This window comes from Crinia signifera, chromosome 7, assembly GCF_055691185.1.
Source record: "Crinia signifera chromosome 7, ASM5569118v1, whole genome shotgun sequence".
NCBI classification, from domain to species: Eukaryota; Metazoa; Chordata; class Amphibia; order Anura; family Myobatrachidae; genus Crinia; species Crinia signifera.
The window spans coordinates 7,789,033-7,809,864 of NC_139223.1; the positions used below are offsets into that span (position 1 = coordinate 7,789,033).

Here is a 20,832-nt window from a genome sequence, read left to right on the forward strand (position 1 = left end):
TTGTGTTATCTTTAAGGTGGTGTGATGTTCCTTGCACACAAGTCTGTAGCAATATGTCCAGGTTAGTTATTAGGATGACACAATGAACCATGAGACGGTCCTCTGGAATCTTCTGGGCACAGCCTTCATGAGCTTACACACCAGCCTTCATACCTGGACTACAACATTCCTACTAAGAGCTGTATGTGGACAATTGGTGGTGACAGAGCAGGGCACATCAGAAATTGTGGGGCCCAGGACTGACAAAATCCCGCCCCTCCCCTAGCCCCCGAAATGTATTAAAATGATACCTTTAGATGGAGGCCCAGTCAGGATTGTGGCAGTGGCAGCAGCTTCAGCTTCTAAGGCCCTCCTCCTCCTCCATCTGGTGAGCGTGGTGTGACGTCATCACTGTAGGGGCTTACAGTGCAGGCACCCAGCATTCCTGCTGCCCGCTGCACTGCCTGTGTACATCCCTGGGCAGCAGCCAGCAGAAGGATCCAGCCGGCCTGGGGACTATGTATGTGCGTTGGGCTGCGGAGGATCTGCAGCCTGCCACTGTGTAGTGGGGGTGGCGGCCAGCTGACCCACGGCCGAGTGCGGCTGCAGTGAATGGGGGCGCTGGCAGGCAGGCTGCTGTGAGAGTGGCCAGGCCCGGGACAGTTGTACCTATAGCACCCCCCTGTCACAGAGTAAACCCGGACACTCACGAATCAGGCATGCTGCCACATTTATCGCTACCAACGTCATGGTTGTCAGCTTACTGTATATTGTAAGGGTGGCGGATGATAGATCGCCAATTAAGGTCAACAGTCAATAGGTCAACTCCATAGCGTCAACAGTTGAAAGGTCAGCAGGTGTAAAAGGATGACAACCTGCAGGTCAGTTTCTGTACCTGTCCACCCGAAGGCTTAGAACTACTGACTGTTGATTTTCTGTCTATCTGTTAATCCACATCCTCTGTATAACCAGCACTGCTAGACTGAGGGCCTTATTCTGATTGACTCGCAAGGCTGCAAGTCCATCAGATGCTGCCCTCCGCCCGCAGTGCCGGCAGTCCCCGCCAATTCGCAGGTGGAGAGAAATCATACAATGGTCGCCTGATCCGATGATGTCAGCTGCCCGCCCCCAGCATGTCCATCACGGCCTCGTTAGCCTGGGATCTCCCAGTATTCTCATGGGAACGCCATGGAACGCTGGGCGTTCCCATATGCTAACGGGGCTGCCCGGCTCTCCCCCACTTCTCCGCCCCCCGCATGCTGCCCAGGGTGCGTGCACCCGGCAAACCGAAAGCTCACCGTGGGTACACGCACCCTGTGTCTGCACATGCGTAGAAACGCGCCTGTGCATGCGCAGACACAAACCATTGGTCGCACGGAGGGCCACAGTAATCAGAATAAGGTCCTGAGCCTCTATCAGTCCTAAGTAGGAATTGCCATCGTTGAGTTGCTCATCGATGGTCACCATCAATGGTGTCATTGATAGACAACCTTGATTGTGTGAATTCTTCTGCAAAGGAATCAATGGTCACCCCTACTTTATGGTTCAGTAAGCTGTGGGCCAATGAGGGTACAGAAGTGTTGGACGGGGGTGGAACTAAGCTAAGCCCAGCAGTTTATAAAATAAAGTGATACATTCCATCTGATTCTCCCCAATTGATGGCAAAAGTATTCAACATTGGTCATAGACCATCAATAAATTTGAATCATCGATGGTCGATGGACATTTCCGGTCACATATTGCTGAGAATTTGAAAAAAAATACTAGGGTGTTTTCTTATGTTTTTTATTTCTTGTGTTCCAAACATTTATGTGGTTATTACATTGGTATTTGCGCACTGGAATTACAAGGTCACCTCCCCCCCCCCCCCCCCAATAAATCTACAGCATCCCCAACAAGCTTTACCGCTCACTTACAGACCTATAGGGCCTAATTCAGCATCGGGTTGCTAATCCTGTAGATAATTGCATGTGCGCAGCATCCGCATTGCATGTGCGCAGCATCCGCATTGCATGTGCGCAGCATTCGCATGGCATGTGCGCAGCATCCGCATTGCACGTGCGCAGCATCCGCATTGCACGTGCGCAGCATCCGCATTGCACGTGCGCAGCATCCGCATTGCATGTGTGCGGCCAATTTGTGAATAATTTTGCGTACGCATCCTGCTTAAATGCACTCCCATTTTGATTGACAGGTAGCTGGTATTTAGGATAGGAAACATGACATGTTTGCCCAAACTCGGGCGTGCCCTGGCAGTTTTTCTGACTCCAGCTATGACCACTTCCAGCCTGTTGCACTGGTGCAGATGGAACGTACTCTTCCATGTACCGATGTTTGCGAATGGATCCGTGTGACTGCCATGTTTTGCGCTGCATTCACAACTTCAGTAATGAGCGTTTTTCTTTCCTTCTGGGTAGCGATCCATGATGAATTTCGCCCATTATCCGACATTTACAGCTCATTTAAATATTTAATTTTATAAGAAATATGACATTTTAGTGATTGCTGCCATTGCAGACAGCTACAGCTAAGGCTCCAGAGCCGGCCATTAGCATCGCGGCCAGATTAAGTGATGTTTAATAAATGATCTTACTGTCAATATAAGGAGGAACGGTATTTGTGTATTATCACGGCGCCCCCGATTTCCATCGCAGGGCATTGTACAACCACAAAATCGCGTCGCATCGCATGCCATGCCATTTGATTCGATGCGATGCGATGCGATGAGACGCGATTATACCCGATTTTTAATTGTACAGGCACCCAGATGCCTGATTCCTATGTTAGATGCCCCCCCAGACCCGATTTTACATTGTACACCCACCCTGATGGGTAATGACTATGTTCAAATGCCCCCCCCCCTTTGTAACGCCACCCCACTATCAACGCCAACCCGAAGATATAAAATGTACTCCACGCCGACGTGGATATTGGGTGTATGAAAAGGTTGGAGGATGCGTACCGCCGCCCCTCGCGGGCTTGCTGCGCTCGCAATGCTTCGGGTTGGCGTTGATAGTGGGGTGGCATTAACAATGGGGGGGCATTTAACATTGTCATCATATACCAGGTCTTTGTCTGTAGATATGCAGGAAAATATTGGCATTGTAAGTAGCTTGTGTAGGCGTTCTGTGGCAAACCGCCCACCTACCATTTATAATGCCTCACCATTGTGCTCTGGAAAATGTGATAGTGATTGCTCCCTGTCCATTTGCTGGGTGACCTGGAACATTTAACCTTCTAGATGGTCTGTAAACTGTGACAGTTATGTGCAGCCACCCACTAAGCAGTTTTTTTATAATAAGAATGGAGTTAAAAAGGGTCCAAATGTTCCACCCACATCAGTTAGTAGGAATTATTACCATCTGTGAAGATGAGATGTTTTAGTTTGACCAATTTTCAGAGATGTGATATCTAGGGTTTTCTCAGTCCCCGGCGTCACTGCAGGAGGAGGTGTCTGATGTGTAGATAGGCTAAGGTCGCTGTGCTCCTATGGTGGAGGTCTCGCTGTGACTGCTGGAGGTATAGGGGATGGGGGATAGTTATACCAGATAGGAGGCAGCCCCCAGTATAGATCTATCAGTCCACAGTCCCTGAAGGTCTCGGCTGGAGGAGGAAGGGCAGTCACTTTTATCTGTGGACCATGGTGAGGTGCTCTCTCCCAGCCACAAGGCACCTATGCCCCCAGCTTACAGTTCATTATTTAGACCATTTTACTTGTGAATCTGTATGCAGGATGTTTACTATTTCTGCATAAGTTGCCATTTCCTTTTCTTTCTCCTCTAGTTTATTTTTGCTCTCATTAAGTTCACTCCCCTGGGTGCTGATTTTCTCCTGTAACTCCTGTATCTTGCTTCGCATCTCCTGAATAGTCTTCTCCAGCCGCCGTATGACAATGTCCTTCTCGTCTGTTATATTAAGCTGTTCGTGTAGCTTCTTCTCCACCTGTTTTATGCCGTGTTCCTGCCTTGTACTGCCATGTTCCTGCCTTGTACTGCCGTGTTCCTGCCTTGTACTGCCGTGTTCCTGCCTTGTACTGCCGTGTTCCTGTAGATTCTCCCCCGACTCCTCCATAGCACAATGTGTATCTTGCATTCTGTGTATGCCCTTCTGCAATTGGCGAGTACCATGTTTCTTTTCCCCTGCTGTGTTCTCCTCCTCCTGTGCCTCCTTTGCTTGTAATTTCATTTCCAGCTCTTTCACTGCACGGTCCTTGTCCTGTATTGCATTTCCCATCTCACGTATTCTCTTATTCTCATCATACAATTGGTCTTTTAGCTTTTCTATATCATTGTCCTTTTTCTGTAATTTACTCTCCAGTTCTTGTATTTTCCTATGAAGATGATCGTTTTCATATTTATTCTCATTTATTGTATTTTCTTGAGTCTTCATGATGGTGTCTCTTTCCTTTTGCAGGGTAGTAATTCTATTTTCTTGATGCTTTATTTGCTCCTCTTGCCTTTGTAACTTGTTTATCATTTGCTGCATTTCTGCGCTGTAACTTTGTATCTTTTGTTCAAAATTTGGCCATTCTCTGCTTATTGTTTCAACTGCTGACTTTATGCTACCTAGTGGTTCTGGCGGACTCCTTATCACGCTAATGACTTCTGTAGACTTGATCTGTGCGTTTTCCAGCAATGGTTTTTTGGCTTTTGGCTCTGAGTCATTTGTATCATTCGCAGAGAAAGCCCGAGGTCCACTGGTCACAAAGGAGGAGGAGTCTCTGATGGTGCTCACTGTACTGGAGGCTGTAAGATCGCTACAATCATATGGACGAGAAAGAGAATGGGGTTGTCCTGAAGAAGAGTATTGTCCTGGAGAAGAGCATGGTCCATGAGGGCATGATTCTGGAGAAGAATATGGTCCTGATTTAGGTATTGGAGGCAATTTAGGATGAGATAGATGATCACTTTTTCTAATAGATTCAGCTGGCATCTGTACATCATCAGTTACGGCTAAATAGGAGGAAAGACATTAGAAAACAGTAAGTTGGGATGGCATAGAAATCAATGTACTGTAGATATAGGTTGAGTCTCCCAATACCCAAATGCTTGGGGCCAAAAGCATTTTGATTCTGGATCTTTCCTACAGTTTGGAATATTTACAAACTGTACCATAATGAGTTAACTTGGGGATGAGACCCAACACAGATTACATTTATGTTCCGCTCACACCTTGTACACACAGGCTGAAGGCCATGTTATACAATATTTCGAATAATTTTGCGCTCAAAACAACGTTTGTGTACATTGAACCATCAGGCAGCGGAGGTATCACTATCTTAGTCAGTCAAGTATTAGAACATGATGACATGCACTGAGACTGGAGGGAGGAGGTTATGGGGAAATTTTAAGAAAAAGACATCACAGAAAGGGTAGTGGATAAGTGGAATAGACGCCCAACAGAGGTGGTAGATGCTAAGACAGTAGAACATGCATGGGGTAGGCATATATGCCTACCCCATGCATGTTTAAATTACTCTACTGTCTTAGCCTCTACCACCTCTGATTATACCTAAAAGTCCATACACACTAGGAGATGACTTTGGCAAAATCTCTGATAGATATATCTTTCCCCAAAGTATTGAGTACACACTGAGCTATTTTCCCCAAAGAGCAAGAGATGTTCAGGAGGTGAAAGACTTGGTACTTGTGTATTTTGGCGGCGCCCCCGATGTCCATCGTACGACGGACACATCGCATTGCATCGCATGCCATGCACCCGATGGCATACGATGCGATGCAACGCGATTTTGACCCCCTATACGACCAAAAATCGTATAAGCACCCTAAAGGGTGCTTTTGAGCACCCAAATGGTGCTTACAATGTTAAATGCACCCCCACGCCACCCCCCCACTATAAACGTGAACCCGAAGCGTGGCAAGCGCAGCGAGCCCGCGAGGGGCGGCGGTACGCGTCCTACGACCTTTTCATACCCCAACTATCCACGTCGGCGTGGAGTTGAGAATAGAATAGTGTGGCGAGCGCAGCGAGCCACCGAGTCCGGAGCGTGGCGAGCGCAGCCGGATACCTTCACATGTAAACGCGTCCCTTCGCGGGCTTCACAGGTATCCGCTGCGCTCGCCACGCTTCGGGCTCGGTGGCTCGCTGCGCTCGCCACACTATTCTATTCTCAACTCCACGCCGACGTGGATAGTGGGGGTATGAAAAGGTCGTAGGACGCGTATCGCCGCCCCTCGCCACGCTTCGGGTTCACGTTTATAGTGGGGGGCTGGCGTGGGGGTGCATTTAACATTGTAAGCACCCATTTGGGTGCTTAACATTGTATAAGCACCCATTAGGGTGCTTATACAATGTTTAATCGCATCACATCGTATGGCATCGTATGCCATGTACAATGGCATACAATTTCAAAATTGTATGCCATCGTGCACTATCGTACGATATCGCGTCGCATACCATCGTATGCGTTATGGTATGCGATGCGATGGGCGCCGCCAAAATACACAAGTACCAAAGACTTTGCTGAAAATCTTTCATATAAAAGGCTATTTACATAATGAGCGGGATTTGAATCACAAGGGTGGGAGCAGCGGCCATTTTATTCTGTGCATTTCTGTTTTTGGGGCCTGATTCAGAATTGATTGCTGGGCTGCATATACTGTATTGGGAACCCAGCGATCAGGTAAATGAAACCCCACGCTGCCCCAACTGAACAAAATCCCGCCCATGTGCATGACTACGATTTCTTTTGCAGCCGTACACGTAGGGAGAAATCCGTTCACCTGCGACAGCAATGTATATGCTACTGCCATAGCAAAATATACATTGGTGGGCAATGGCGGCGGTAACATATACATTGCTGGTTTACGCCACTGCCTATTATTAATATACATTGGTGGGCAACAGTGCTTAGAGTGGTCCTGGAGAGGTGGTGGAACTCACTTACCCCACATGTCAGAGCCCATGTCACAGGCAGGGTGGGTGCTAGGGTGTTCAGCACCCCCCTCCAAGCTTCACATTTATCGCCTATCCCACATACCCATGAAAAGAATAATGTGGGCCACATAATACTGCCCCTAATTCAAATTATACCCCACAGTGTAAAACAACCCAACACATAATAAAAATGGAACAGTTTAGGGCATGGCTTTGTGGGACAGTGGATTATGCACATCGTAATGCCTATTACACATTATGCCACAAACTGTAATGCCCATTACACATTATGCCACACACCGTAATGCCCATTACACATTATGCCACAAACTGTAATGCCCATTACACAATGCCACACACCGTAATGCCCATTACATGTAATGCCACATAAGTGTCGCTTACCTACATGCTCATTCCTAGGGATTTCTTGCTCGGTGCCAGGGGTTACATGCTAGGTGCCAGGGGTAACATGCACGGTTTCAGGGGTAACATACACGGTTCCAGAGGGAAGATATGTGCATTGTGCAGTAAAGGAGACAGCCGGGCAGAGTGGTGGAAAACCTGGCTGGCTCAGAACAGGTCCATGCACCCGCGGCCCAGTTATTTCAAATGACGTGCTGGCTGGCGAGTCAATCAGGGAGCGGTTACTCCTTTTTGGCTGCCGGGCCACGAGCTCTGATTGACTCATGAGTTGAAAGCCGGCACAGACAGATAAACCTGCTCTGAGGCACCCGGGTTTCCCACCAGTGTGCTGGCTGTCTCCTTTAGTGATGCAGGCAGGGACAGACAGTGGGGCAATGTGAGCGGACAGAGGCAGAACCATCTGTCAGGAACCCCGGTTCTCGCGCTGCTCGAGTACACCACTTACCAGCACGCTAGTGTATTCTGCACTGCAGATCAGCCATTGCTACACTCTGCAATCCCTGGCATGATGTCTCTGTGTCACAAATCCTGTCCTCTGCCACATGATCTAGAAAACTCCAGGTGTATTTCCTGTTCTGTGTATGCTGCTGCAGCAACTCACATGATCCAGGTAAACTCAATGCATACTTCCTGGTTCTGTGTGCTGCTACTTCTGCAAGCTGCAGCCAATCAGCAGTCACCTGGGGGAATATAAGGCAGCTTCCCAGAGTCCTCCTTGCCTTGAGCAAACTTGTCAGTTCCCCTGCAAGTTCTCCAGCTTCAGCTCTTCAAGGCTCCCAGCTTGCTCCAGAGATTCGGTTACCAGTGTCCTGCTGTTACCTGCTGCTTACCTGGTGATTCCAATGCTGCCAGAAGACTCCACTATTCTATCTCTAGTGTGATCCAGCTCTCTGAGTACAGCCCAGGGTTATCAGCATAGTCTCCGGATAGCTGTCAGTTCCCATACCAATTACCTTACTGGCTTCCAGGCCAATCCATCGAATACCATTGAATATCATCGACCGGCTCCAAGGCCGCATCATTGGTACCCAGTCCTACTCCATCACTGGCTCCTTGCTTTAGCCATCCCCCCCTGTGTTTCCCAGTGTCAGCAGTGTTGCTATACACCATTCAGTGCCATCGATCCACCATCATTGGTTTAAGTATTCCATTATAATCATCACTGTGCAATCTCCTGAGAATCATTCCCACCTGTCACAGAGGAACCAAGACAGAGGGCCGCGTTGTCCATATACCCTTGCGGGTGTCACTGGTGAAAACCACCGATGGCTTAGGCTGCGCACCTCTGTCTTAGGGTCTCGCCAATTCTCTGTGCCTCCCACAGGATATCACCATTGCATCCTAGTGCATAAGTTCTAAATACCTGAAGCCACCTAGCTTCTGGTTCCCTGCGCATGTATGTAGAAGCCACCAGGACAGGGAGATCCACACTGCCGGTGACAAGACAATCTGATGTGATCACAGATTGGAGAATGACCCTATCATTTCTTGAAGATTTCCCGTTGGAGAGGGGGTGGGGGTGGAACTGTACATACTGGAAGGCAGACATCATGGACCTCAGGACCCACATGCAGGCATGGATTGAGACACACCTGAGGGAGAGGAGCTGCCAAATGCGGGACTGCAGAGCCCTGCAGCATACCTCTGGCAAATAAAAACCTCAGGCGACTGTGCCAGGATCAACAGGTCATCCAGATATGGAAAAATTCGGGTACCGTGGTTGCGAAGTGTGCTGCCTATGACCGCCATGACCTTTGTAAACAATCTGGGTGCCGTGGAGAGGCCGAAACGCCGAACCTGAAACTGGAAATGTTCCTGCAGTGCAAACAGCAGAAACCTCCAGTGTTCCTGTTTGATGGGGATATGCAGGTATGCATCCTGGATGTCAAGGGATGCCATTCAGTCCCCCGGTTGTAATGCCAGAACAATGGACGGCCAGGTTCCCATCCTGAACTTTGGGACCAATAAGTTGGCAAACTTGTTGAGCTGCTTTAGATTTAAAATGGGATGGAAAGACCCGTTGGGCTTCTGAACCAAGAAGAGGCTGGCGTAAAAACCGGTGCCTTGCTGAGATAGAGGAACTGGAGCTATGACCCCTGCTGACAGTAGCTTCCAGATGGCCTGCTCCATCTGCGCTTTTCCAAGTCCCTGGGAGAACTTGTGGAAAAAAAAGAGCTTGGTGGACGACGACAAAAGGTTATGGAGTAGCCTTGTGAGACCACATCCCGAACCCACACGTCTGTCGTGGATTCCAACCAAATGCCTGAAAACCATAGGAGGTGACCCCCCACATGGAGCGCCGCCCCGTCATGCCGAGGGCTTATACTCAGGCTTATACTCGGGCTTGGAGTCAGGGAGTCTGGTGGCCCAAGGACGTTTTCCATTGGCTTTGGAAGGCTTTGCAGGCTGCGGCTGAGCTCTTGTGAACAACTGCCCCCTACCCCTGCCCTGAAAATGAAAGGACTGGAACGAAGGGCGGGGATGTGGAGTAGGAGTGGATGGCAAAAAAGCTGCCTTGGAAGCAGCCACCGTGGCCACAATTTTGTCTAATTCATATCCAAACAAGAGGGAAACCGTAAAGGGGAGAGCCTCAAGTGTTTGCTTGGAATATGAATCCGCTTTCCAGGAGTGTAGCCAGACGGACCGAGGCGGATGCTCGGGAGGTATGGATGGCTGCATATAATGCAGCCTCCCCCAAATAGAGTGCTGTTTGATGCATGGTGTCAACAATAGACAACATGTCATCTACACTACCCCCCTCTGCAATGATATTGGCGAGGATGGAAGTCCATTCCACCATGGCCTTAGCCACCCAGGTAGATGTCAGGGTAGGCCGCGCCACCACCCCGGAGGTTGTAAAGATGAGCTTGAGAAAGTTCTCCAACTTTCAGTCAGCGGGATCCTTAAGGGAGGAGGTTGGAATGGGGAGACTTACCAGTGCCCCCATATCGATGCATGCTGCTGTGTCGCCCTTTGGGGCTTCATCTCAGTGTTATCTGTATCAGTGTCATGAAGGTGGAGGGGTTTGAGGGTAGGTGTCCCCCTGACCAAAGCCTTATGGCCTTTACACTTTTAAAGAGGTTTGGATGCCCTGAACCGAGGCTGCCAATGCAGGTGCCCAGGCAGGCTCCTTACTTTCAAGGGGGGCACATGCCGGGGGTCACGGACGGTCCCGGCTGCAGGGGCGGTGCAGATGAGAGCTTGTCTATCAACTGCGACATCACCTGGGTATGCTGGGCCCAGGCAGGTTCCTGAGAGGAAGCTGCCACAGGGGGCTGCGCATGTGCCTTAATACACTGTAGGCATAACCCCTCCTCAAGATGGGGTACGCCAGTCTTACAAAGCATGCAGGACACCAATGTGGCGGCCCATGTGTCATCACTGCTGTCGTCTAACATTGTACAAGAGGCAGCTAGCTGTAACAATTAACACAATATATGTCTGACAGGCAGTGATAGTGTTAAAACAATAGAAGACACAGCACACATAAAAAGGCATACAATGCAAATAAAAACCTGGCACTGGGCTCCGCAAAGCAATATGGCCGGCAGGAGCATAAATTACTGTAACCTGTTATCATTGAAGGAGAGGTACAGGAGGGAATTGCCCAGATGGCCCGGCAGTGAAGAGACGGAACTCCGGAATGGCTGAGAGCTCTCTGTGTCCCTCTTGCACGTGCAGCAGGCACGTGGGTATATCCTAGCTCCTGACTGGCTGTGTGAGGAGAAGCTCCCTCCCCCTACTAGCAAATGGCCGCTTGGGATATGACTCATGCGGTGCCGCTGCCCACACTCAATAGGTCCATGGTGGTCCAGCAGGACAGAAAGCGGACCAGTCTGCCCGCCCTGCTAGTGCAGCCCAGCGATCCCCCTCACAGGCTGTTCAGCCACAAGTCTTGTGTTTGTGCTCCAAGCAGGGAGGGCAAGTTACCTTCAACGGTATCCCGGTGCCAAGTTCGCGGCTGCGGTCCCCCAGTGCCCGGGGCCAGCCGGATACACCTCGATCTGTGGTCAGCCAACTTGGGTGGTGTGCGGCTGCTGGGCCCAGGTGATGGGGAGGCAGTGCAGGGGGTCTAACAGACCCCCAGTGCTGCTGCCCTGATCACTGACACCAAGTCAGTGTAAAAATCAGAAATAAATAAAAAAAGAAGTAAGGCAGCCCCACTCTATAGTGCATGTTGGCTCCTGACAGTACAACTAAAACTGAGTAGCTAGCCTAGGAGGCGGGGTAGAAGAGGGGAGGAGCCGGGGCTGACTGTGAGCAGCCAGAAGTTTAACCTTTCTGGTGCTGGAATGGTTCGTGACCCACTCTCTACACACTGTTATCCCTGTGGCCCCTGACGTCTACCACAGATGAAACATATTGCTGGACTGTGCCAGCAATGTATATATTACTGGGTAATAAATCCTCATTGGTGCCCAGTGGTGCCATCAATGTATATATTACTGGCTTAGAACATTGGTGGCCATGGCTCCGTGTTGTGCAATGGGGGGGGGGGGGGGGCAGGCTGTGTGGTCGGGTGGGGGAGCAGCCTTTGTGATTGTGGAGCTAGCCGGACGGAGCGGGGCGGGGGTGGACACGTGTGGCGGCGCTAACAAGCAGGCTGAGTATTGAGCAGGGGGGAGGAGGGAGAGCGGGAGGGAGAGCGGGAGCGAGGCTAGCCATCATCGCTCGGTGGGGCATACACACTAGGGCCCTTATTCAGATCTGATTGCAGTGCCAATTTGTTCGGAAAATGGGCAAAACCATATGCACTGCATGTGGGGCAGATGTAACATCTGCAGAGAGAGTTAAATATGGGTGGGGTGTGTTGAAACTGAAATCTAATTTGCAGTTTAAAAATAAAGCAGCCAGTATTTACCCTGCACGGAACCAAAATAAGTCACACAAATCTAAATCTCTCAGCACATGTTACATCTGACCCACCTGCAGTGCACATGGTTTTGCCCATTTTCCGAAAAAATTGGTACTGCAATCAGATCTGAATAAGGGCCTTGAAGACTTTCAGCTGAAAATCGTGTGTATGGGCCTTAAAGGATATAAAGGGCAGACTAGTTGGGCCAAGTGGTTATCTACCATCACATTCTATGTTTCTTTGTTTCAAGGCCAAAATATTTGGGGTATTAAAATATTTTGAATTTGGGATATGGGAGACTTCACCTGTACAAGTGACACAGTCAGGGATGTCCATGTATTAACCCTTTCAGTGCCAACGTTGCTGTGGGAGATGTGCAAAATATCCGTGAGAAATGCCGGGGTCGTAGTCGAGGAAGATTAATCACTTTAGTTATTGCCGGCAAATGACCTGAATTTCCTTAATTGAAGCTTAGTTAAATATTGCACCAAAAAAAGGAACAGTAATGGGAGCAACGGTGGCACTCAAAGGGTTAAGACCTATGAGACAACAGTAATGGTTTCTTCAGCTGTCACTTCTGTATCACAAGCATTATGAGGATGGGACCCTGTATGTCTGGACTTTGGGGGTTATTCTGGTTGATTCGCAAGGCTGCGAATTCACAGCCTTGTGATTCCACCAAACCCCACCTTGCGAATGGTTGGCTGGCACCATCCCAATCACGTGGGTGACTCACTTGCATTGAGAATGCAGCCCTGTTGTGAATGGACCAGAATAAGGGCCTTTGTCTAGAATGTAGAAACTTACCGCTCTTTAGTATTATTTCCTTTATTTTTCTCAGGTTCTCTGTAGGTTCATGTCTCTCATTAAACAAGAACAGATCTCTGGCCCATGCACCGATGCTGGGCTGGTGTCTCAGTATCCTGTCCCTCTCAGCTGGGCCGTTGTCCAGAAGGTCATCAACCACCACAATCACATTCTCCTGTCCTGTAACCAGGAGATAAACAGATATAACTCAGCCTCTGATTCCTATGGAAAATCTGCGACACCTTGTTACTGAGACTGGTTCTAGCATGCTGACAACCTCAGTATATAATCCCCAGTGACTTTAGATGGAACTCACCAAGTCTCTGAGATAGCTCCTCCAGCTCCTTGTCGTACAAGGAATCAGTGACATTGGTGATGTTAATACGTCCTTGCTTCTTTGTGTGGTACAGAATAGCAAAGGTGCACTTAGGCAGCTCTGAATGAAACTCTCTCTGATTATTAGAAATGTAGACGCTTTGGACGTCCTCCGGACGCAGCAGGTCGGTTTCCTTCAGTTTGCTAGTCAACCACCTGTAGTTATCTTCTGCAGACCTCGAGAAGATGCCAACATGAGGTTTTGGCTTTGAGAATAAAGACAAATTCCATTTATCAATTACAGATAATGAGAACTAAAAGTTAAATATAATAAAGAAAATAATTAATCTGAATGCAAATAAACCCGAAAGCCACAAACATTCCCAGAAGATACGCAATCATCATGAACACATTCTTTATCACCACTATTGTATTTAATTGCAGATTGCAAGACATTTGGTGATGCACAATCATTTGATAGTGGTGGTGATAATAGACTGCTACACCGTAAATGTGCACGCCTGTTTTCGATTTTCTATAAATAATTAGAAGGCAGATGGGAGGCCGCAGTCGCAGGAGATGTGACCGTGTCACTAGAAGCCCACATGCTAAATGACCATGGGCCTTATTCTGATCGGTGCGGCCCGATCAGAATATGCGGCCGCGACCGTGCAGGCGAATCCCCGCCTTCCATACGGATCGCCACCTGCCGTCCGTACGCGGATATGTGGCGATCCGCATGAAATTGGACGGGGATACGCCTCCTCCGTCTTGGGAGCAGCCCCTGCATTCGATGGTCGCCGAACATCGAATGCAGGGCCGCACGCTCCACCAGGTCCCGCCACACAAGACCACACGGACACTTGTCCGTGTGAAATCATTTATGGGGGCGGGCAGCTGACATCCGGCGATGTCAGATGCCCGCCCCGTACCCACGCGTCACGGCCTCATTACCATGCATACGCCCCGCGTTTGCATGGGAACGCCCATGAAACGCGGGGCGTATGCATAGGGTAATGAGGCTAAGTAGCCCCTCACGCCCCTCTACGCCCCCTGTGCGGCGTATAAAGAATCTGTGCGGCGAAATCGCCTGCACATGCGCAGAGTGACCTCTGCACATGCGCAGACGATCAACATCGGCGGTCCGTCCGCATGCGGGAATATCCGCACCGATCAGAATAAGGCCCCATGTTATTCAAGTGGTTAAGACTGGACCAGCAGAGAATATGACATTTTTAGAACAGCAGGAAGGGGCCTTTTTACCTCCCTCCCCCATAGAGAGGCATTAATAAATTCTAATTTGACTTAAATAACTTTGGTTTTAGTTTACATTATTTTCTGGAATTTCTATATTCTATTGATTTGATAAGATTGTGATACTTTAAGATTGCAAATTTTAATACAAAACTTCTGCTTCTCAGTCCAGCCCAGCCCAGCACTACACAATACTTCTGTGCATTTTTTGTTATGAGTTATTATATTTTCTAATCTTTTCCACACATGACTTTGTGACACTTCTTGCAGGAATCACTGGTTGTGTTGCCTTTGCACAGATCAATTGACGCTTCTTCAGCTTTTTGGTTGATATTGTCCCTACAACCTCTTCTTGCTCTTACCCAGTTCATTTACCAGATGAAGTATAAACTTCTTCCTTTACGTCATTCTTTCCATTACTTGATTGTAGAGTACTGATTCATTAAAAAGCAGACTGAAAGCACTTTTGACCAAGTTGTTCACTTAGTGGCATGAATGAGAATTGGCTTCTTCAGAATGTTCACATCAGCCATTCTTCAAGACAGCAAGTTGGGGATCTCCCACTTCATTCCCTCTATGGATACCACCTTCATCGTTGAGGAATTTGACTGCTGCAAGAGTTGAGGCCATGGAATGAGATAAATCACCCAAATCCATGATTCCTCGCTTATATTATCACCTTCACCATATGAATCGGAAACATATCTTTCTTATTCAACATCCAAGTTCTCTAGAATACGCAAGACCTCATCATTAGAAAGGCCAAGCTGACATGACGGGAGAGAAGATGATCATCATGGACAGAGAACACTGCCTAAATGATGAGGCCAACCTAGACACATTTAATCTGGGCATAGCAAGAGCCAGGATGCACTGTTTTTTTTTTTTTTTATTAAATTAAAATTGTCAGTTTAAAAGTATCACACTATCAAGTCAAATTTTTTATCAAAACAATTCCAGAATATGATATCAACTAAAATAAAGTTCTTACTTAAGTTAAGTCCTGGTACTGTCCTAGGCACCAGGCTGTTAAGCAGTTACTGAACTCTCTATCACTATTCTATTAACAGGACTCTGTGGGGAACTGTGGTGGGAGATGTTTGGAGATCTGTTAGGGATCCCTATTACCATAGGTTTCTAGTCCCAGAATCTATGTTCCCCACATACAATTGCAGCCAACCTCGCTGTGGAGTCTGGCTCTGTATATTTTGTGCTCTTCCTGATACAGTCTGGTGCAATCTGTGTGCAGATAAATTCTTTATAGTGCGGATACAGTCTCACTGCAAGATTGGTGTAGTACCACTAAGCAATCACTTACCGGGACCCAATATTTGAAGACGACACAAAATTGAGTAAGGAAACTAACTCAGGAGAGGATGTGGATACACTACAAAGTGACTTAAGTAAACTGGAAAGGTGGAAAATGCAGTTTAACGTTGATAAATGTAAAGTAATTCATTAGGGGAACAAAAATGAACAAGCTACTTATAGGCTAAATGGAGTTATTATAGGGAATTCTGCTGTAGAGAAAGACTTGGGGGTCATCATAGATGAGAAATTGGGTAATAGTGCGCACTGCTCAAGTGCAGCAGCAAAAGCAAACCGGACACTGGCATGCATTAAAAGGGGAATGGATTCAAGGGATGCCAATGTGATAGTGCCTCTTTACAAGGCATTGGTGAGACCACACTTGGAATATTGTGTTCATTTCTGGGCAACACACTAGGAAGGATATAGATGAATTGGACAGGTACAGAGAAGGGCGACATGTACTGAGGCTTGAGGAAAAGGAATTCCGTACTGAATTAAGAAGAGGATTCTTCGCCATTAGAGCAGTAACATTCTGGAAGCCATTGCCGGTGGGGGTGATTACAGCAACTACTGTTAATGAATTTAAATCAAAACTGGATAAACAGTATTCTTGGCCACTAAGGGAATCCTATAGATATGACTTATTCAAGTCAGTAATTACAAGTCAGATAGGTTGGACTCGATAGACTAACATCTTTGGTCAGCTTTAATTACTGTCACTATGTTACTATGTAACCACATGGGGCATAGATGCCAAGGGCTACCACATGGGGCACAGAACACCAAGGTCAACCGCACTGGGCACAGACACCAATGGCAACCGCATGGGGTACAGAACACCAATGGCAACTGCATGGGGCACAGAACACCAACGGCAACTGCATGGGGCACAGACACCAAGGGGAACTGCATGGGGCACAGATGCCAATGGCAACCACACAGGGCACAGACACCAAATTTCAGATACAGGATTGGGAATGATATGGAACTGGGAGATGATTGGTCAGTAACAGGCCTATACTTAGGACACGCGGCATGTACTGAGGCTCGAGGAAAAGGAATTCCGTACTGAATTAAGAAGAGGATTCTTCACCATTAGAGCAGTAACAGTCTGTAACTCATTGCAACTACTGTTAATGAATTTACATCAACACTGGATGCATTTGTGGCCACTAAGGGAATCCTATAGATATGACTTAAAAGTCAGATACTGTAGGTTGAACTCGATGGGCTAACGTCTTTTTTCAGCCTCAATTACTATGTTACTATGTATGTTACTGGTACTCCTTGTTGCCCTGTGTCTGTCTCCTATAAATTACTGTATTTGTGGTGTAGTGTATGGTGCCCGGGGATATATATATATATATATATATATATATATATATATATATATATATATATATATATATATATATATACGTGGATACCAGCACTCTCCAAAATGCAATACTGCTCCCGTTGCCGTCCGTCAGATTAGGGGTAAAAGAACCTCAATGCAGGCTTGCCAGGGACGGTGGCATTCGGGATAAATAAACACACGACCAGTCTGGTGCAGTCAGACTGGTCTTCGTGTGTTTATTTATCCCGAGTCCCACCGTCCCTGGCAAGTATATATATATATATATATATATATATATATATATATATATATATATATATATATATATTATGCAGGAAATCTGCACTCCCATCCAGGTAATATCCACAACAGGGGGTGCTCCTATTAAGGAAAGTCACTTCCAAATACAAATGTACGGTTCCAGTGTAGATCACCAGAGAGGGCACTCACCACCAATAGCAGGTAAAAGAATTGATTTATTTGACAGAAGTCAGCATAAGTTGTCGACGTTTCGACCCCGAAGGGCCTTTTTCAAGACAGAGTAAAGCGATGCAGTGTGTCACCAGTAGAAGACCAGGAGTACACTGATCAGCTCCAGAAACCCATATATACCTTAGCCAATCAATTAGAGTCAAACATTTAGCCAATTATATTCAGGTATGTCATCACAAGGGGGGTGGCTATGTTGCTATAGTAACTGAACAACTATGGTCACATTAGGTACACAAACGCACAGAAGTAAATCTATAACACTAACGCCAGGTAACCTGTATAATTACCGATGGGACAAGCGGCAGCGTGTCCATGCCATGTGGAACGATCTGTGTTCACTTTAGTGACCAAAGGGATTTTCATATTATCCCTTTGGTCACTAAAGTGAACACAGATCGTTCCAGTTGGCAGCATAGATTTTATATCATGCCTTAGATTGGTATGTAAGGTTGGCCCATTACAGATTGTGTCTACATGAATAATGTCCGTGGTATCCAAGGGTGATAATTAGCTGGGCTCCCGGGTACCGCTAGGTACAATAGTATGGACCCGGTTTTGAGCCAGATTTAACCTGGAATGGAGTTAACCACTTTGGACAGTCAGTCGACACACAGCATGTACACTGCATGATTCTATGTTGATACCACAGGTGACCACCCTGGGTGCAGCAGCATGAAACTGCTTGCCTCAGGGTAAATAGGTCTGGTGGACTTACAACAATAGCTCTGCAGGTACTATAGGATCTTTTACTCAATCTATTGACACCACTATATAACATCAAATGATTTATCCATATAACAGCGCTGGAGCGCATTTGACCCGCATACTTCCGGGTTTCGCGTGTCAGTGGAGCGCAGATGATGCGCGCACTTCCTGCTTCCGGTAATCACAGCCGGAGAGACGGAGCAGAGCGGGGTCTCTGCATACACATGGCATGGATACGCTGCCGCTTGTCCCATCGGTAATTATACAGGTTACCTGGCGTTAGTGTTATAGATTTACTTCTGTGCGTTTGTGTACCTAATGTGACCATAGTTGTTCAGTTACTATAGCAACATAGCCACCCCCCTTGTGATGACATACCTGAATATAATTGGCTAAATGTTTGACTCTAATTGATTGGCTAAGGTATATATGGGTTTCTGGAGCTGATCAGTGTACTCCTGGTCTTCTACTGGTGACACACTGCATCGCTTTACTCTGTCTTGAAAAAGGCCCTTCGGGGTCGAAACGTCGACAACTTATGCTGACTTCTGTCAAATAAATCAATTCTTTTACCTGCTATTGGTGGTGAGTGCCCTCTCTGGTGATCTACACTGGAACCGTACATTTATATATATATATACCCGCCTCTTGAGTGCTGCCTCTTTGGATCTGTATGTACCACTTTGTCCGGGTGCCGGCTGATTTGGACATATATATATATATATATATATATTAGTCCAAATCAGCCGGCACCCTGGACAAAGTGGTACATACAGATCCAAAGAGGCAGCACTCAAGAGGCGGTTATCAGGTGAAAAACAGTCTGTATTAAAAGACTAGCTTTCGGGGTGTGACCCCCTTCATCAGGTACAGACAACCAAAATCACTAATTGATTCATCTGCACAATGCCTTATTTCACCTAAGAAGTGCAGCAGGAATCGACTGCACCGTACACATTGGGCCTTATTTTGGTTCATTCTTTCTGACAAAATCCTTCTTAGATGGACAAAACCATGTGCACTGCAGGGGGGCAGATGTAACATGTGCAGAGAGAATTAGATTTGGGTGAGTCATTTTGTTTCTGTGCAGGGTAAATACTGACTGCTTTATTTTTACACTGCAATATAGATCTCACTTTGAAGTAAAACCCCACCCAAATCTAATTATCTCTGCACAAGTTACATCTGCCCCACCTGCAGTGCACATGGTTTTGCCCATCTAAGAAGGATTTTGTCAGAAAGAATGAACCAAAATAAGGGCCATAGTGACTGTCACTTTACATTTATTATTTTTCATTTGTGTGTAATTGCTTGATTCTGTTATTACAGTGTGGCACAGCGCCCAGCGTTAGATCCCCAGGCACAGCGATCACCACGGTAACCAAACTAGGTAACCCTGACAACCCCCAAGCTTGCGCTCCATAGAGCGATTCAGACCCCGGAAGCCGGCTTCCATGACGGAACGTGACTTCCGCCTCGCATTTCCGGCTGTGACGCTGATGCCGCGGGACGGACGCTGCAAGCCGTGACACCTGTTCCTTCACCCTATTTTAGGTAAACATGTTAGGCACACTGTTTGTATTGTTTTTTTCACCTTGACAAAGGGGCGTGTAATCCCCGAAACGTAGGACCGTTTGCTGTGACCAATATATTTTTTGAAAAGTTCCCGTTTGAGTGCCGCTGTTGTTATTCTTCTACTATCCATCGGTTCCAGAAGGCACCCGGGCAGTTGCTTACAAAGGAGAGTGCCAGGCCGACACCACATTATATATATATATATATATATATATATATATATATATATATATATATATATATATATCACCACCAGGGACCAGCACATACGGATTCATATAACAGCAGATAAATCAGACTCAGTACACTGAGCTAGTGCAAGCTTTCGGGCTTTATTCGCCCTTCATCAGGCAGCAGTACAAATAAGAAATACAAATGCTCACCTTATATACAGAAAGACAGGTGAAGGTAGGCCCGCCTCGCCACAGGTCCCGGCGTGCGTTCCACGCTCCCCGGCGTGCGTTCCACGCAGGGCTTCCGGGTACGGCACTCCCAGAATCCCAAGCGCTGTAGTCACGCCTCCGTTACCTAGGCGACGCGGATCTACCTGTACAAATACAAACAAACATTAATAGAACGGACAGAATATGCATTAAAAAATAGCATCTGGCAAATATAATAAGGCACCAGTAAAAAACATCTAATGTCTCATAAGGCTGTCTACCTAGGTGAGCAATGACATGGAGCTCATAAAGTACGAGAAAGATTATTCTAATTAATAAACACATTTAAATTCAAATGGTCGTTAAGGCCCTTAGGTTTGACAGTATCTAAAACAAAAATCCACTTGGATTCACATTGCAATAATGCTTTGTGTCTGTCACCTCTTCTCTTATTTTCCGGCACATGATCAATAATAATATGTTTAAAATTAGACAAA

The 20,832-nt window shown here is 47.1% G+C and overlaps 2 protein-coding genes across 3 annotated transcripts in view; one reads left to right on the plus strand and one right to left on the minus strand.

The window, feature by feature from the left end:
- LOC146019740 (uncharacterized) overlaps positions 1-20,832 on the plus strand; it is a 781,584-nt gene that overhangs the window by 13,935 nt on the left and 746,817 nt on the right. The window lies entirely within an intron of this gene.
- The window catches only part of LOC146019730 (uncharacterized), a 206,943-nt gene continuing 187,985 nt past the window's right edge, over positions 1,875-20,832 (minus strand). The window contains exons 9-11 of the mRNA XM_083152243.1: positions 13,278-13,542; positions 12,962-13,141; positions 1,875-4,931 (exon numbers count right to left, since the gene is read on the minus strand). Coding sequence (XP_083008369.1) covers positions 3,676-4,931; positions 12,962-13,141; positions 13,278-13,542 — 1,701 coding nt within the window. The 3' untranslated portion in view covers positions 1,875-3,675. The remainder of the gene's footprint in view (positions 4,932-12,961; positions 13,142-13,277; positions 13,543-20,832) is intronic.